Raw genomic sequence first — 18413 nt, 5'->3', positions numbered from 1 at the left:
TACTTACTGTATGATCCTATTTACATAAAGTTTAAATAAATTAGAACGGGGAGGGGGTTGACTGGGAAGGGACGAAAAGGAAATTTCTGAGATTAGAAACGTTCTCTATTTTAAGGTACACAGATAGATGCAGTTATCAAAACTCATCGAAATGGACAGTTGAGATCTGCATTATGATTTCGCTTTATGTAAACTACGCTCCAATAAAAAGAACGAATAAACGTAATTAACTTAAATCTGGATACCTATGTCAGGGTTTGGGAGGCAGAGACGATTATTACTTCAGATGACCCCCAAACCCTCACTGGATTAAAAGCAACTGCAAACCCCAGACCAGCACCGGAAAGAATGGAGAGCCGACAGCAGGGAGAGCCAAAGCCTAAGAAATCGCTGGTCGGCTGGCAGACACAGCGGAATGACGCCAGGGCAGCGGCGCCCGAGTGTAGCACGAAAAGAAGCCCCCGCGCCCTTTTCCGGTGCGCACACGTCCGACCCTGTGTCCCATAGGAAGGGTCCGGAGGGAAACGGCGGCACCGCGAGAAAGGAGCCGGGGACAGCTTGGTTCCTGCGCGGATGCTGGGGCTGTAGGCGCCGCGCTGTCAGCTGGCTGCGGCTCTCAGGGAGAAGGACGTCGGGGCTCGCCTTCCCTCCTCTACTTCCGCCGCTGTCATGATTCCGGTGTCGCTGGTGGTGGTGGTGGTGGGCGGCTGGACTGCCGTCTACCTGACCGACTTGGTGCTGAAGGTGAGGGCCTCGGGGCTAAGGCCCAAGCCCGCGGAGCCCGTGGCCGGGGCGCAAGGCCCGATGCCTCGTCTCTTGCCCCGCCTTGCGCCTCCCGGGCCGGACGCGGCGCAGCCGTAGCCCACAGGCCGCCCTCCGCGTGGCGCCCGGCTCCGTGCTGTGAATAAAGCCCGGCGGGAGGGGTGTGGCGGCCCGCGCAGCCGCCGCAGTCGCATTGCGGGTGGTGCAGGCCCGCAGCCATCGGGTCCTGCCCGAGAGGCGCCGGCAGTGGGCTTGGGAGGGCTGGGGCCTGCCGGACCCCGCGGCAGCGCACCAGAGGCAAAAGGAAAATGTCTGCCTAGGAAAGGCATGGTTTCCTTCGTTGTCTTTAAGATCACGACCCTCTGGAGACTCTGGTATTGGAATGAATCTAAGACAACTTGTGATTTAGATCAGTGGTCTCAAACCGTGAAGTGCGTACGATCATCTGGGGTTCCGGTTAAAATGCACATTCTGATTCGGCAGATCTGGGGCAGGGCCTAAGATGCAACCAGGCCCCAAGTGTTACCAGTGCTACTAGTCTACAGATAACTAGTTGCTGACAACTCGAATTCTCGTTTGCACCCTGCACACCCTTCTCCACACTAGCCCCCGAAACCCTCCAAACACACACACCCTGGGTGCTCGACCCATTCTTCAGTTATTTGGGAAGGATAGCAAAAATGATGAACAATTGTCTGACCACATGCTTCAAGCAACCTTTCGAAATGGAATATTGGGGGTTGGGGGTAACTGTACATGTGGAATAAATTCCTATACGATCTCAAATGTTTAATTAAAAATTCCAATTGTGAATAGTGAGTATCTATATACTATTTATAATAGTAAATAGCAGCACGTGCATCATCTGAGAGCTTGTCAGAAATGTAGACTCTCAGGCCTCATCCCTGATCTACAGAATCAGAATCTGCATCTTCACAAGATCGCCAGGTGCTTCCTCTGCACGTACTTGGCATAGTGCTTACCATGTCATAAGCAGTACAGGCCACTGCTTCTTTCAACAGTGATTTTGTTATTTAGAGAAAACAAAGCCTCATGATTTCTTCGTGTTGCATATGTGACAAAAAATCCAAAATAAAAAGAACTTTTTGAACCTCTACAGTCTCTGGTCAAGTGTGTGAGGTGATCAGGCTGTCACTTTAATTTCAGTAACAGTCTCTAGCTCCCTAAGAGAGCACTATTCCTTGAGCAAAAGACCTAACTCACATCCAGGCTATCTGCCTGGGCAATGGAGAGACCTCGAATTTTAGGAGTCTGCACCTTCAGCTTCTCTGCTTCCATCTTGGTCTACTATCCCACCCTTGGTTCATCTGGGGTTTCCTCAGTAGACATCTGCTGGAAGGGTGTGTCCCTCCTTTTCCAAGTCCTGGAAAACAAGCAGGTTTTAAACACTTCACGTGAAGACTGAGAGATGAGAACATCACAGATCTGAAGGCAAACTGATAGCTATATACAGACTTGGGTCATTTTTTATGACAGTGATAGGGCTGAAATAGCCTTCTGGAGACAGATAAGTTTCCCCAATGAATGGGCATCCATATGACAAAATACTATACTTACTGTAACTGAGGTGATGGGGATTTGTGTCAGGTATATAAAACAACCTTACATTATCTAAAACCCTACATTACTCAAGGACTTCAACTTCCCTAAAGATAAAATTTGTTAGGTTGTGTATGAGCAGATAGCCCCCCAACCCTGAAGAATGTAAGAGAAGTTACCAAGACCAAGATGGCTTTAACTAAGTTTTGTACTTTTACGCGATCAAAGTCGGCCTAATTTCTTGGGGTTGTTGCTCAGAAGAGCATAGAAAGCACTAATTCCAACTAACCTGTCCCCTCTGTTGGATGGGTTGGGGGTCTTCTTAAATTGTAACACAAGACTTCTTGTTAGGGTAACAAGACTTCTAGGCCTGCGCTGTCCAGCATGGTAGCTACTACCTGTGGCCACTGAGCATTTGAAATAGAGCTAATCCAAATTGAGATGGATACCAGATTTCAAAGACTTAGTGCATAAATAAATAAATAGAATGTAAAGCATTTCAATAATTTTTTATATTGATTACATGTTGAAATGATAGTATCTTGGCTATTTTGAGGTAAATTAATCTGTTTCATACTTTTAAAAATTTGGCTGCTAGAAAATTTAAAATTACATATGTGGCTTGCATTTCCAGCCCATGTTATATTTCTGTTGGACAATGCTGTTTTAAGCAGAGGTCAGCAAACTTTTTCTATAAAGGGCCAGATAGTATTTTAGGCTTTGTGGGCTGTGCAGGATATCTGTTGTATATTCTTGTTTTTTGTTGCCTTTTTTTACAATCCCTTAAAAATGTAAAAACCATTCTTAGCTCACAGGCTGTACAAAAACAGTCTGTAGGCTGGATTTGGCCCATGGGTCATAGTTTGCCAGACCCTAACCTCAGCAGACCAGCTAATCTAAGACCTTTACTTTAATATCCTGAAGAATAAACATAAAGCTTTAAAATTATAAGAGTTTGGGAGGTCAGTATCTTACTTTCCTATAGAAAATACTTCTTTTTGATTTTCTTGAATATTATAAATTGTTCTTCAAAATTGAGTGATGTGGAACTTTTCTTTCTCTCTTAGTCATCAGTGTATTTTAAGCATTCTTATGAAGACTGGCTGGAAAACAACGGATTGAGCATTTCCCCTTTTCACATCAGATGGCAAACTGCTATTTTCAATCGTGCCTTTTACAGTTGGGGACGGCGGAAAGCGAGGATGCTTTACCAGTGGTATTCTTCATTTTCTCTTTTTGGTTTAAATTAGTTATTGTGATCATGAGAAAAGCTTATAAATGAACTATTTCCATCATTTTCCAGTCTACTGAGTTTTAAAATGTTGACAGTCTAAAAACTTTCTGGTTTTATATAAACTTATGGGATTGCATCATTGTTCTTTTGCATACATTCAAAATCAGTGTTCTATATCTTGATCTGGGTGGTGGATACATGAGTGCACGTATGTAAAAATTCAATAAGCTGTCCACTTCAGACTTGTACACTTTACTGTGTAAGTTATGTACTAACAGAAAAGCAAAAAACATATGGAGCATTTTCCATCAGGAAAATAATCCTAGAGAATTCTCTCGCCTCTCATCACACTTAGAAACAAGGGTCCTGGGAGTCATAGGATGCCCAAAAGTCTGCAGGCTTTCCTCTGTACTTCTTTTGTGATATCCCTCCACAGGAAGGATATTTAAAATATGTAACAACCAGTAAGGCATACACATGAGCCAATTGGAAAAATGGCCAGCCAGATTGCAGCAACGGGGTCCTGGAGCCCCCTGGCCATGCCAGTCATACCCCTTTTGTTTAAAAATCAAGGAGTTTATGGTGATTATGGTGAGGGGGTTTATGATGATCTCTGGGACACCCTAGAGACCGACAGGTTCTGTAGTTCAGAGAATTTCTAGCATGGGAATAGGGGACCTTTGTCTAAATTCCTTTTTGTTAAAAATTTAGCTCCAAATGGAATAGAGCTAAATGTAAACAACCAGATCATCAAAAAGCAGAAAATGCAACAGCAAATCAAAGCAAACAAAATAGAAAGAAGGAAATAATAAAGAGCAGAAATCAGTGAAATAGGAAGGTTTCAGTAGAGAAAATCAGCAAAGCCAAAAGTTGGTTCTTTGAAAAGATTAATAACGTTGATAAACTCCTTCCACAACTGATCAAGAAAAAAAGAAAACACAAGTAACTAAAAATTAGAATTGAAAAAGGGAACATTACTACAGATTCTATAGACATTTTAAAAAGTGAAACTATTGTGAATAATTATATGCCCATAAATTTGACAATTTAAATGAAATGCACAAGTTCCTTGAAAAACACAACTTATCAAAAAGTTAGAAAATGTAAGAGATTATTCCCAACTATAGAAGGGTAACTTTTAATTATTAAAACAGTAGAAGAAAGAAACTGTCATTAAATTTTACCATGTTAATATTTAAGCTCAGCACAAAATACAGTTAAAATGCAAACAATAGAATTGGTACATGAAAACGAATGGATGTCTATAATGTCAAAAGAGCTTTCATAACTATATGAAAACAAGATCAAAACAATGCTATGTGAATGAGCAAAAGACATGAGAGGAAACAAACTTTTTATTGGGAACAATATTCAGCCTCTTCAGTTATGGGAGAGTTGTAAATTATTAGAACTGCTTAAAGAGACTAGTGCTTGTGCTTCAGTAACATATGTAACGTTCAGGTAAGAAAAAGAGGCAGAATTCTGAAATTTTTAGACATTATTTTGAAGCTGTGAAATGTGGCTGGTTGATGAATTTGTTAGTCCATGAATTATGAGGAATTTTATGTGATTTTTTTCCTCTTGACAGGTTCAATTTTGGAATGGTGTTTGGCGTAATTGCCATGTTCAGCTCTTTTTTCCTCCTGGGGAAAACGCTGATGCAGACTTTAGCACAAATGATGGCTGATTCTCCCACCTCTTATTCTTCCCCCTCTTCTTCCTCTTCTTCCTCCTCCTCTTCTTCCTCCTCCTCTTCTTCCTCTTCCTCTTCTTCACTTCACAATGAACAGGTGCTACAAGTTGTGGTAAGTGCCTTCTTGTTGCTTTAAGTAACTTTGTTGAAAGATAGATATAAGACATTTCTTCTGGATAGCATTAACTCCTATCCATAATATAAATATGAAAAGTCTCACAATTTCTCAAATTACCTGCTTAAACAAAAACATTAGTAAGAATATAGGAAGGAATTGTTGTAATATGTAGCAGTAGTAGTAATAGAATAAATGGACCACCCTCAACAATTACACAGGTATTTGATTTAATTCATGTTACCTTCTTGAGGTGTTAAATGATTGTTACTATTATGGAATAAGCATGCTGATTTAAATCTCTATAATGTATCAATAAATTGCATTTTAATCCTATGCAAAGTGTTCCCCTTTCCTCTTCATGGCTTTCAGAGTCTAACCAATGATATTCTTTTAATTAAAGATATAAGACCTTTTTGAATGGTTGCGGTGATTTCTTGATATGAAGAATAATGTGCTGAGTTGTACTCCTTTGACTATAAGCTATTTATAGTAATTATCACTTTAAGGCACATGTGTAGACCTGTACTTTATCGATTCATATCTCCAGAGTTTGGAAGGGTGCTTTACCATTGGCTAACTTTTATTTCTAATTTTTTACATTGATTGTTTCCATTTCCATGAATCATGAATATTATGTTTTTAATCATGTTCTTATTAATGGAATAGGCTGTTTAAGAGTTACTTGGGGCCAGCCTAGTGGTGTCGTGGTTAAGTTTGTGCGCTCTGCTTTGGTAGCCCAGGGTTTGCTCATTCAGATCCTGGGCACAGACCTATACACCACTCATCAAGCCATGCTGTGGTGGCCTCCCACATAGAAGAACTAGAATGACTGACAAATAGGATATACAACTATCTACTGAGGCTTTGAGGAGAAAAAAAAAAAAGAGGAAGATTGGCCACAGATGTTAACTCAGGGCCAATCTTCCTCACAAGAAAAAAAAAAGAGTGAAGTGAAGGGTTTTTTTTTAACTCATGTCTTTGTGGCCTTTACTAGGCTGGGTCACTATGGGAAGATTTCGAAGTCATTTGTTGAGAACAATAAAGAATCCCATGGTAATAGCTCTTTCTTAGAGATTAAAAGGATTTGCCAGGTGAAGCCTTCTTCAGAAGATATGATTTATTTCTTCTGCAAACATTTACTGAGTCTGTTTTGTCTCCTGGCCTTATCCTGAGTCCTGCTTATATGGGGAACAAAATCTAATCCTAGCACTCATGAAGCTTTTACTCTAGAGGGAGAGCTGCTGTGATTGTGCTACAGTTGGACAGAGTATAGGTGCCATGGGAACAAAGAGAAGGTGTGCTAAGGTGTGCCTGGCACTGGGAAGAGAGTAGAGGAGAGCTCAAGGGAAGGCTGAGGAGAGTCCACATAGCCTGGGAAAGGAAGACGGCAATTGAGCATCCCAGTAACAGGGAACCATATAACATGGAAAGGTGGAATATAATAAAACCTCGTTAATGTGCAGTGCTTCCTGTGTGAGGTTTTTTGTGCCTATTTTGTTTTATTCCTGCAGCAGTCTGCAGATGAGTATTGTTATCTGTGATTTACAGATGAGGAAACCAAGGCACAAAGATGTTAAGTCATTTGCCTTTGGTCACAGCTAGTAAATAGTGGGTCAATCACTCACCCACAACTGACCTCAGAGCCTGTGCACATTATGCTCTAGTCCCTTAAGAAAGACCAACAATTCTTCAAGGAACTATAAGTAACTTTGACCTGAGTCTGGGAGGTATATGGTGGAAGGTATATGGTGTGGGAGATAAGATAGGAGATATAGGTAGGGAGGGTCTGGGTTATGAAGGGCCATTCTAAAAAGTTTTCATTTTACCTATAGATAACAGGTCTGTGCAAAATGGATCACACTAGGGTTACACTAAAGATGGGGAGACCAGTTAAGAGGGGAGTTGGAATAATTCATGTTAGAAGTGATAAAGATCTAAACTAAACTAGTGATAAGAGGAATGAAGGGGCCAGATTCACGGAATCTTTTGGAGTAGAGTTCTCAGACCTCAGCATTTAATTGAATGTGAGGCTGGAGGGAGAAGGAAGAGTTTAGGATGACTCTCAACCTATGCGATTGGTTATTGTTTGAGAAAGAAGCAAGCGTGGAGGAAATATGATCGTTGGCCTGTCTGCCTGCTACGATTACAATGGCAGAAATGTTGTTTAGAGAAGAAATTATTTCTTCTGTTTGCTTCTTTTTATGCATAGAGCTCACAAAAATATTGACTGTTAGGAGAGTTGTGCTTTGGGACCGTTAAGAAGTCAGATGCCCGCTGTGGTCCACCTTGCACATTTATGTATAAGTTTGTTATGTCTCCTGACTTTGAGATGAGCTTAGAGAACATACTTTCTGTTTACTCTGTAATTCCCTACAGCCTCGTTCAGTATTAATTCCCAAAAACCTGGCACTCTGTGTTGTTGAGAGATCAGTATCCTGGTACATCTAATACCCTGTATGATCATGGCCAAGACAGATGGGGAGTCACGTACTGTTGCCAGCAAACAAGACCTACCATCTGTTCGCATAGTCACATGCTCAAATCCTTACCTTATCTCATTATTACATCCATAAGATAATAAAGAGAAGGAACCAGTGTCCTATTGGATCAAGGCTACTGATTTATTTGAAATAAAGATAAGATAGGCAGGATATTTTGTGATATAGAGGGAATGTATGAGAATTAATCTTAAGTACATAAATTTAGAGAGGGGTCAGAGAAATGGAAACTACTGATATGAACAGACAGATGCCTGACAGTATGGGAATGGAGCAGGTATGTAGAAAAAGTTACACTGATGTCCTTGAAAAGAGTGGCTTAGTAGGGTCTGAGTAAAGAGAACTTCAGATAATGAGCATCATAAAAATATCCATATCCTTTGACCATTTACTTCCGTCTCTGGGGCTCTAGCTTAAGGAAATACTTCCAAATATAGAAAAAATAGTATTCATCAAGCTCTTTATCCTAACATTATTTATTGTTGTGAAGAATTGGAAACAACCACGACATATAATTGAAGAATGGTTAAATCATGGGGTTGTCATTCATGAAACATTATGCATGCATTAAAAGTGATGATTATGAAAACTAATTTCATAACTAGGGAAATGATACTGGGAATTAATGAATTTAGAAAGTGATCCAAGCAGCATGGTTTGACTCTCCTCTTTAGTTATTAAAGGAGGCTTAAAAGTGAAATCCCTCTGTTGTGCATGAAAATAAATTCCAATTAAATTAAAACATGAAATCATAAAAGACCTTGAAAGAAAAAAAACAGGATTCTGTTTATATGAGCACAGAATAAGGAAGACATAAGCATAAAACTAATGACAGAAACCATGAATGTTGATAGATTTGACTACATACAATTTTTCGTATATCAAAAACTGAAAATAAAAGGCAAAAAAACTTGGGAATACATCTGTGACGTGTTACAGAGGACTGATAATTGATATTTGAAGTGATCTTAGATCAATAAGAAAAAGATGAATGAAGAGGAAAAAAAATAGACAAGTCATGAGTAGGCTACTCATAAAAGATCTATCAGCGGTCAAAAGTAGAGGCAAAGTTCAGCTTTAATAATGATCAAAGAAATATAAAACAATGGGATGCTTTTATATTCCTCTCAAATTGCAGATTTGAATAAAATGAGCTTGCCCAAGGTTATGGAAGGGTCGACTTTTGGTGAGCAGTTTAATAGATATCAAAGTCCTTTAAATTTTATGTAATAATAGCATTTGCTACCCTCTCTGTGAGGCAGAATGTTAAACATTGGACAAGAGTTATCTCCTGTAATCCTCAAAATTACATGTAAATGTGGTTATTTCCATTTTAATGATGAGGAAATTGAAGTGTTAGGGGAATAATCTAAACTTCCTCGAGGTCCCTTAGCTAGTAGATGGAGCCAGAACGTCAAACCCAAGTGATATGTCTCCAGAGCCTGAACCAACCACGTTTGTCTAAGAATTTATTCTCCGAAATATTTGGGTATATGTGTTCAAATATGTTTATCACAGTATTTATAAGAGCAGAAACCTTTAAAACAATTGGTTGTCCAATGATCTATTCCATAGAACATAATGCGGCTATTAAAAATCATGTTGAATCAGACAGTACTAATGGGAAAATGTTTGTGATACTGTTAGTGAAAGGAGCAGGTTTCAAAACCATGTTTTAATAAAAATACAATTTTTTAAAATATGTGTACATGAAAAGATGAAGGACATGCGTTAAACAATGAGAATTGTTTTGTGTTTTGGGACAAGGATTATAGGCTTCTATTTTCCTTTGAGTTTTCCAGCTTTAAATATATTTTATACTGAATTTAAAATAATAATTAATATAAGAAAGAAGGAATTTCTCCCAGAAGAATACCTTTAGGATCCCAACTCCTGGACTGTAAGAAATAAATGCTCAGTATGTAAATGGTATTAATGATGCCTGGTGTGTTTCACTTAGCCTAATTTATAGAATCTCTTTAACAGATATAACTTGGGAGCAATTATTTGTCTTATGAGAAGATTCTTGGATATCTAAAACAAATTTACTGTGCAGCCCTTACAATAGCAAACTTCCCTCATGTATGCAATGATATATGTATGTACAACATCTTAGGAGCATGAGATTGCAAGACACCTCCCACTTCTTGATAGGCTATTAGCATGTCTGTATGTTCCATATGTCTTACTTTCTGCCTTAAATTTCAATTTTAATATAATATTTATGTATCAGTTTGATACTATTTTTCTGACCAATATGCTGGACAAACTGATGGGCTAGAAGAAATGGAGGGCATGGTGTTCCCACACTGATAAGGCACTTTATTACACTGCCTTTAATTATCATCCCTCATATAACTTGAGAATACTAAAATGAAACTCATTGATTGAGGCTGGGGATATCCTGTATTACTCACATAAGTACTTGGAACCTTACAATAACAATTCAGAGGAAGGACTAGGAATTATAACAAGAATTTCCAAATCAGGCTTCCAGCCCTTGAGGGTAGATCAGCTGCTGACTCCTTCACTGTCACTCCACATTCCCTGGCGCTTTGCCAGGCTCCCTAATTCTTTCCCATGGTGCAGACTTCAGGAAGCTAAAGTTTCAACTTTTTAACCTGGCGTTTCCTGTTCTCTTTAGATTAGTGTTGTGCTTAGTTCAAAAACTGCCTAGTTCAAAAAACTGACTGACGTTTTTACTTTTATTATGATAGAAATGGAGAAGTGAACCATTGGTATTCATATACTTTTAGTTTACAGAACATTCAGCTTGGAAGTTTAAGCTTTAATACAGAGTGAACATCATGGTCTTTTGGTGCCCAAGTGTGTAATTATCATTGTGTCTGTGAACAGGTTCCTGGTATAAATTTACCGGTCAACCAACTGACCTATTTCTTCGCTGCAGTCCTCATTAGTGGTGTTGTACATGAAATTGGACATGGGATAGCAGCTATTAGGTAATGATATTTACCTTTTTCTTTCTACTACATGCAAAGAAGCTTTTCATTTAACAGAGTTTATTACTAAAATCTGCTACATTTGATACTTTTTCTTCCTGTGGATATTGCCCAGTGCATATCCACCATCATTATTTTAAAGTACTTTCTCTTTTACAGAGGAGATTAATATATTGATGAATATGCTCAATTAACCATGTGCATATCTGTAATCTGGGTCTTTCTATCCTTTGCCCTTTGCCAATATGGTTATATTCTCATGGTACTTCTAGATTTTCATCCAATCCTGAAACCTACTCTTTGTCTTTATCATTGAGTCAGAATGATAACCATTGCACTCAAAGCCCACCCACCTGCTTTTTTAGTACTTTCTTTGGCTTATCAGCTGAAATACTTTCCTGCTTCTACTCATGGCCTCTGCTGGCTAGAGCAAGAACACTGAAAACTCTGAGTTTGTTAACAAATATCATAGCCTATCTAGAAACCCAAGTAGAAGAAGACAAGCGAGGATGAGACCTGGGACTTGCTTCGAGTATCATGCCCTGTTCTTGTCTTGCATACCCAAATGTATGTAATTATACCTGAGCATTATAAAGGCTTCTAAACTTACAAAATTGTGATGGGGGAGAGGGTGAGTCACAACTCCCTTTCATTCCCACTGATAATTATGCCATAATGAACACACATACTGATGGGGATATGTTTTATCCTTTGGGTGTGTGGACCAGGTAAAAGGTTTTAGAGGAGAAGATTTAATCACTTCTTATTACTTTCCACTTGCTTATGAACAAGAGTCTATTGACTGGCAATAAACCCTCATCTTGACAGAGCATATACTGTTAAACAGGTGTGCCATGTAGTGGTTTAAGTGGGTGGCTACTTTTTAAATTTTTTTTAATCTCTTTCACCTTTGTTTCCACGCTTTTAGCATTGCAGCCTTTAGGGTTTTACATGTAAAAGCATTGTTATTAACAGTTTAATATTTCACAGTGTGCTTGTGAAACAATGTAATTTTTTAATAAAATCCCAACTGCTAAGAAAAAGTGAATTTTACAGGCTTACATGTTTAGTACTAAGTGACAGCACAGTATATTTAGGTGATGCTTTTTTTAGAGTAGCTGTTTGGTTTTATGAAGCTATTAAGTGTAATTTGATTTTTCGAGAATGAATTGATAAAAAAGAATTCTCTTAAGGACAATCTGAGCATTATGCATTTTTAAATGTACTTATTTTAACATTAATTCAACAGGAATACACTTAGACAAACCTCCACCTTTATAATAGCTAAGACAAATATAAACATTTAGATAATTTACTTAAATTATATTTTCTACGTGTCCTTCTCTGAAAATATTTGAGTAAACCATAAAAATATTTTTCATTTAGTTTCTCATAGAAATATTAACCATTTATTTCTCTGTGTGACTAATTTCAAGTTATCTGCTCATCGTATGGGTTCCTAAAAATTTTGAAGTTGTCTGTTTCAGAATGTCCTGTTTTACAAAATGTGCTTTCACAGACAACCAAATCTGTACACTATTGTAAAATTATGATGAGAGAGAGAGAGAGATATATATCATATATATAGGTGTAATTTTTTTGACTGTCCAGAGAGACTTGCTTTTCAGCAAGAATTTGAATTACAGTAGGAAGGGGGCCAGCCCGGTGGCGCAGCGGTTAAGTTCGCACGTTCTGCTTCTCGGCGGCCCAGGGTTCGCAGGTTTGGATCCTGGGTGAGACATGGCACCACTTGGCATGCCATGCTGTGGTAGGCCATATAAAGTAGAAGAAGATGGGCACGATGTTAGCTCAGGGCCAAGCTTCCTCAGCAAAAAGAGGAGAACTGGCAGTAGTTAGCTCAGGGCTAATCTCCCTCAAAAATAAAAAGGAAATGAATTACAGTGGGAAGTTCTAAGATTACATACATTATTAATTTGACAAATGCAATACTAGTATTAAATTCCTTTTTCTTATGTGATTTCTTAGGGAACAAGTACGATTTAATGGCTTTGGGATTTTTCTCTTCATTATTTATCCTGGAGCATTTGTTGATCTGTTCACCACTCATTTGCAACTTATATCACCAGTCCAGCAGCTAAGGATATTTTGTGCAGGTAACAGACTTAAATTTCTTTATTCATCTGTGTGTTGTTAGTGGTTTGATGGAAAGTACTCACATCACAAATGAAAACATATCATCATTTGGTTGATAAATTCAACTTATAAGATTCTCAGTTAAAAGTTTAGAGCAAAATAATTGACATTCCAGTTTCTTCATTAAAAACAACATAATTTTTAAATGATTGCTTTTAAAAGCAATCTTTTTGTGTGGTATATTAAAAGCATAACATACCACACAAATGTGAACAGTAAATATGACTAAAGCATTAAATTAGACACAAGGGGCCAGTTAATAATCATAAGGAGTATAAAGCACAATGAAAATGTAATCGTTGTGAATCTTACTATATCAAGTAACAAACCATCAAAACAAATGGAAAAAGTAGAAGGAGAAAACCAAATTGCAATAAAAGAGGTTCGTCTCATCTCTCAACAAGTAGCAAATAAGTATGAAAAAGTCAGATCATCAAAGCTCTAATTAGTAAGGTAAAAGTCAATAGACATGTCAAACTCTATGCCATGACAATTTCTTTTCAAGTGCCCATGAAACCTAAAAAAATTGACCAGGGGCCAGCCCCGTGGCTAACTGGTTAAGTTCGAGCTCTCTCCTTCGGCGGCCAGTTCAAATCCAGGGTGTGGACATGGCACCGCTCATCAAGCCATGTTGAGGCAGCATCCCACATGCCACAACTAGAAGGACCCACAACTAAAAATACACAGTTATGTACTGGGTGGTCTTTGGGAGAAAAAGGAAAAATAAAATCTTTTAAAAAAAGGATTGACCAACATGACTGACAGACAATAATGTACAACTGAAATTTCACAAGATTGTAACCTATCATTAACTCAATAAAAAATAATAAAAAAAAGATTGACCAATTTAATTCAAAATGATAATTGCTGTATATTTAAATGATAATGAAATAATGTGCAAAGTTTTGCTAAAAGGAAAATTCACTGCCTTAGGCAGTTTTTATGAAAAAAGAAATGAAAGTAAACCAGTTAAGCATTCAACTGAATAAGTGAGAAAAGAACTATAAAATAGCTTAATGATGTAATTAGTAAGGATATAGGCAGAATAAATTAGAGAAAAGAAAAATATAAATAAGTCCAAGAGTTAGTTCTTGGACCAAAAAAAGATTAAACAATGGGAGAAAGTGTCTGTAAACACTAATTCTTTAGCAGTCGGATTGGAGAATGACAACTCATACGAGAAAATTGGAACAATTATAAGTGTTCTTTGTTCATCTCTGCAAAAAAAAAAAATTTAAACCTGGATCATTCTGAAAAAAATAAATAAATAGCCTGAGTTAACCCCAGAAGAGAGAGAAAAAAATCTAAATAGTCTAATTACAATGGGAGAAATTAAGAAAGTAATGAAGAACGCCCCTGAAAGTTTCATGGGTGGAATTCTTTCAGATCTTGAAGAAAAAGATTTTCCTTTTAATTCCAATTTAGTATAAACTTTCTAGATTGCACAGAGAAGAAAACTAAGATTTTTTTTTTAAAGCCAGTATAACACTGATACAACATCCTGTAAAGCACAAAAAAACCCTCTACAGACACATGGTGGACTTAAACAATGCAAGGATGGTTCAACATTAGGAAATCCATTTTACTGTTGTTTACATTATGTACCATTAGGGAAAAAAATCTTCATCTCAACAGATATTGAAACGGCTATTTAACAAAATTCAACATCTATTAATAGCTAAAAACCAAAAATCCTTAGTAAAAGTAGAAATAGCTGGATACTTCCTGATGGTATGACACTTAGAAGCTATTAAAGGACAAGACAAGCAGTCCCACCGTCAGCTATCACTGATAGTGTTAAGTGGTCTGTAAATGTGGGTCATTGCAATTAAATGAGAGGAAAAACAGAAGCATAAATATTAGAAAGGAGTAAGCCTTTTTTTTCTGATACTGTTATATGCCTGGGGAGGGAGGCAAGAAAATCAACGGAAATGAAGTAATAGAACACCAGTGAAGAGCCCGGTTACCAAGTTAATGTTCAAAAACCAACAGCTTGCTAGGCAGGACGGGAAGGCGGGAGGGGTAGTGCGTACACGAGGGCGTGGGCATGAGCGTGGGCACGCACTCGAGGCGGCGCCGGGAAGTGCATGCGCCGGGCGCACCCAGAAGCCCCCTCGCCTTCTGGGCTTTTCGCCTCAACCGCCCACGCCTTCCTCGTAGCCCTCGCGCTTTCCTCCCTCAGCCTTTGTTTTCCGCGGCCTTCCAGTCACACACCCGCTGCCCCGCGGCCAAAGTCTCTGTAGAGCTCGCTGCCATGGCCTCAGAGGAAGCTCTCTACATCTCCACAGAAAACTCGGAGATGCCTGCAGATATCGTGGAGCTGCACAGCCTCCCTGTGGAGACCGCGGAGATGGGAACCGTCGAGTACGAGGATATCAGCGGCGACTGGTTCCACGGCGGCCACCACCATCCGCCCCTGATCGCGCTGCAGCCGCTCATTATCAACAACCCGAACCAAGGTGACCAGGAAATGGTTATGGTGCAGACACAGGAGGAAGTGGTGGACTACTACGAGTCAGACAACCTTGAGAATCCGGTGATCAACCCAGTCGACGACGACGACTACTACCAGCAGGCCTTGGCTTCCTTGGCAACCTCCGCGTCGTCGTCGGCCTACAGCTACCGCAAGAAGCGCAGGAGCCGGGGCAAGAAGCCCGGCCATAAGAAGAGCTACACCAGCAGTGAGGCCAGGGCGGGAAGCGGCAGCGCCCCTGAGACCGGCAGGAAGAAGTGGGAGCAGAAGCAGGTGCACATCAAAACCCTGGAGGGAGAGTTCTCCGTCACCATGTGGTGCCCGAGCAGTGAAAGGGACAATGAGACAGAAGGACAGACGGAGGAGAACTCACCTCCCGATTACTCAGAGTACGTGACAGGGAAGAAACTTCCTCCTGAAGGAATACCTGGCGTTGACCTCTCAGATCCCAAACAACCGGCAGAATTTACTGGAATGAAGCCAAGAAAAAACAAAGAAGGTACTCCAAAAACAGTAGCTTGCCCTCATAAAGGCTGCGAAAAGATGTTCAGGGATAACTCTGCCATGAGGAAACATCTGCAAATCCACGGTCCCAGAGTCCACGTATGTGCAGAATGTGGCAAAGCTTTTCTTGAGTGCTCAAAACTGAAACGACATCAACTGGTGCATACTGGAGAGAAGCCCTTTCAGTGCACATTTGAAGGCTGCGGAAAACGCTTTTCCCTGGATTTCAATTTGCGTACACATGTGCGAATCCATACTGGAGACAGGCCCTACGTGTGCCCCTTCGATGCTTGTAATAAGAAGTTTGCTCAGTCAACTAACCTGAAATCTCATATCGTAACCCATGCTAAAAACAAAAGCAGCCAGTAAAAAGAGAAGACCCTTCTCAAACTCAGGAAGCATCCTTCAGGAGTGTGACTGAAAATAATTATGCCTCTCTTTTGTATGTTGTTCCTAGGAAAGAATTTTAAAAATGATTCCTACACAACTAAGGGTCTTGTTTTGATAGAATAGTAGAAATTTGAAAAGTAAAAAAAGTAATCCTTTGTATAACATTGTTAAGATGCTATATCTTGTTCTATAATACCGTTTGAAAAACATGTTTTTGTACAGTTTGGTCCCAACAGGAGGATAATTCATGAACCTCACATCAAAAGACAGTTCTTCATACAGCTGTGCCAAAAATGGGACTTCTTTTCACATTCTTTTAAATATGAAGTTCACTTACTGCTTACAATTTTTAGAAGTTCTCTATTTTCCAAATGTTCATGTTTATACTTTTAGGAATATGTTTAGTAACTCTATGGTGTTTTGGAAGTTGATAACTTTGCTTACAGATGTTCTTTAAAAGAATGAACAGTTATAAAAAAATGTTTAAATATAAAAACAAAGTGAACAGTTACATGCATGCGTAAGGTATTTTCCTGTTTAAAAAAGTTATAGAGGTTTTGTTTGCTATCTTAATTTTGGTTGTATTTTTGTATATTAAGTTTCTGCATAACTATCTTTTAGCTGCGTTGAATTATGTAGTATTGAATAATAGATGTGACTTAATAGTATTAGTCAATTTAAACCTGTTTTAATCATTTTCTTTCCCCCAAATACTGCCAGGTACTGTTGTTTAGTGTGATTTCTTTGCCTGTCAGAGAGTGGTGTTCAGTTGTAGGATATATTGTGTATATATTGACTTTTTAATGATCGATATGTACATCTTGTGTAGTAAAGCAAAAATAAAATTCGTGTTCTAAAGAAAGAAACAAAAAAAACTTGTCTGTATAAATACCATAGCTAGAAAATAGAGAAGATGGGGAGGGTGCCACTGGCATGTGGTGAGTGGAGACCAGGGATGGTGCTAAACATCCTACAATGCACAAGACAGTCCCCCACGGCAAAGAATTATCTAGCTCAAAATGTGAATAATGTCACTTGAGAAACCCTGCTCTAGAGAAAGTAAAAGTTGTAACAAAGATTCTTTTGGTGTACTTACAAACAAATTATTAATGGACGAGAGGTTGTTTAAGTAGAGGAAATGTGTGTGTTCCACCACACTCATTGCCACTTAGCCATCATGGGCAAATCTGGAATCTAGAGGGGTGATCTGGTACCAGCTATATGTCTGACAAGAGATGGAGGCTGCCCAGAGAGTCAAGGAATCAGTGCTGCTGTGTGACCCCCCCCCCCCCCCCGCCCCATTCTTTTGATGGGAATAGTCATGGTTGTGTGGTGGTATCATCCTGATAAAGGAGAGAGAGTAAGCGTGCAGGCATGTAGGCAATCCTGAGGAGTTGTGGGGAAAGCTGAGTTAAAAATGAACTTATAAATGAAAAAGCAAAATTAGTTTCTGATAAATAGTTTGATAACATTGGTGCTTTTAAAAATCTCTCTGTATATAGAACAGAAAAGATTGTTTGCCTAATACATCCTAGACTAGACTTGCTCTAGACATTTCTGGAATTTAACAACTTACAACACACAAAAAAAAGTGGAGGAAGTCTTACAATGTGAATATGGTTCATGGAACACCTGTTAGCTAGGTATCTGGCTGCTTTAATAGCTAAAAGTAACAATGGGTTAAACTCTCATAAAACATTCCAAAATGTAAGTAGTTCAGCACTGATATGATAATTCTTTGATTTGGGGGACTCTGGCTCTTTCTGATTGTTAGCTCTACTATTCCCAGCGTGCAGCTTCTATGTCATGGGCTCAGATTAGCTCCATCATAGCTACATTCCAGCCAGTAGGAGGGGGATATCCACATCACTTCCACTCACATCCTGTTGGCCGAAACACAGTTGTATGGCCATACTCAGCCTCCTGAGTCTGGGAAATGTCTTTAGGTTACATTTCTGTAATTATAGAGCATTGGTTCTCAACCACTGATACTATCGCCCTCCTGGGGAGGTTTGGAATGTGTGGGGTGGGGAACATTCTTTGGTTGTCTCTGACTGGAGAGCACTA

The 18413-nt window shown here is 39.1% G+C and overlaps 1 protein-coding gene across 2 annotated transcripts in view; it reads left to right on the top strand.

Moving 5' to 3' along the window:
* Positions 1–562: 562 nt before the first annotated feature.
* The window catches only part of LOC124245830 (membrane-bound transcription factor site-2 protease), a 35839-nt gene continuing 17988 nt past the window's right edge, over positions 563–18413 (top strand). Inside the window, exons 1-6 of one of the 2 annotated variants that reach the window (XM_046673594.1) lie at positions 563–744; positions 3390–3538; positions 5145–5361; positions 10722–10825; positions 12812–12939; positions 15268–17199. In XM_046673594.1, the coding sequence (XP_046529550.1) occupies positions 670–744; positions 3390–3538; positions 5145–5361; positions 10722–10825; positions 12812–12939; positions 15268–16325 (1731 nt within the window). In that variant the 5' untranslated portion in view covers positions 563–669 and the 3' untranslated portion in view covers positions 16326–17199. Of the gene's footprint in view, positions 745–3389; positions 3539–5144; positions 5362–10721; positions 10826–12811; positions 12940–15267; positions 17200–18413 lie in introns of those variants that run through there. The other variant, XM_046673595.1, reaches the window with a different exon arrangement.

This window comes from Equus quagga, chromosome 10 (genome assembly GCF_021613505.1).
Source record: "Equus quagga isolate Etosha38 chromosome 10, UCLA_HA_Equagga_1.0, whole genome shotgun sequence".
NCBI lineage: Eukaryota > Metazoa > Chordata > Mammalia > Perissodactyla > Equidae > Equus > Equus quagga.
This window is presented reverse-complemented; position numbering and strand designations above follow the sequence as displayed.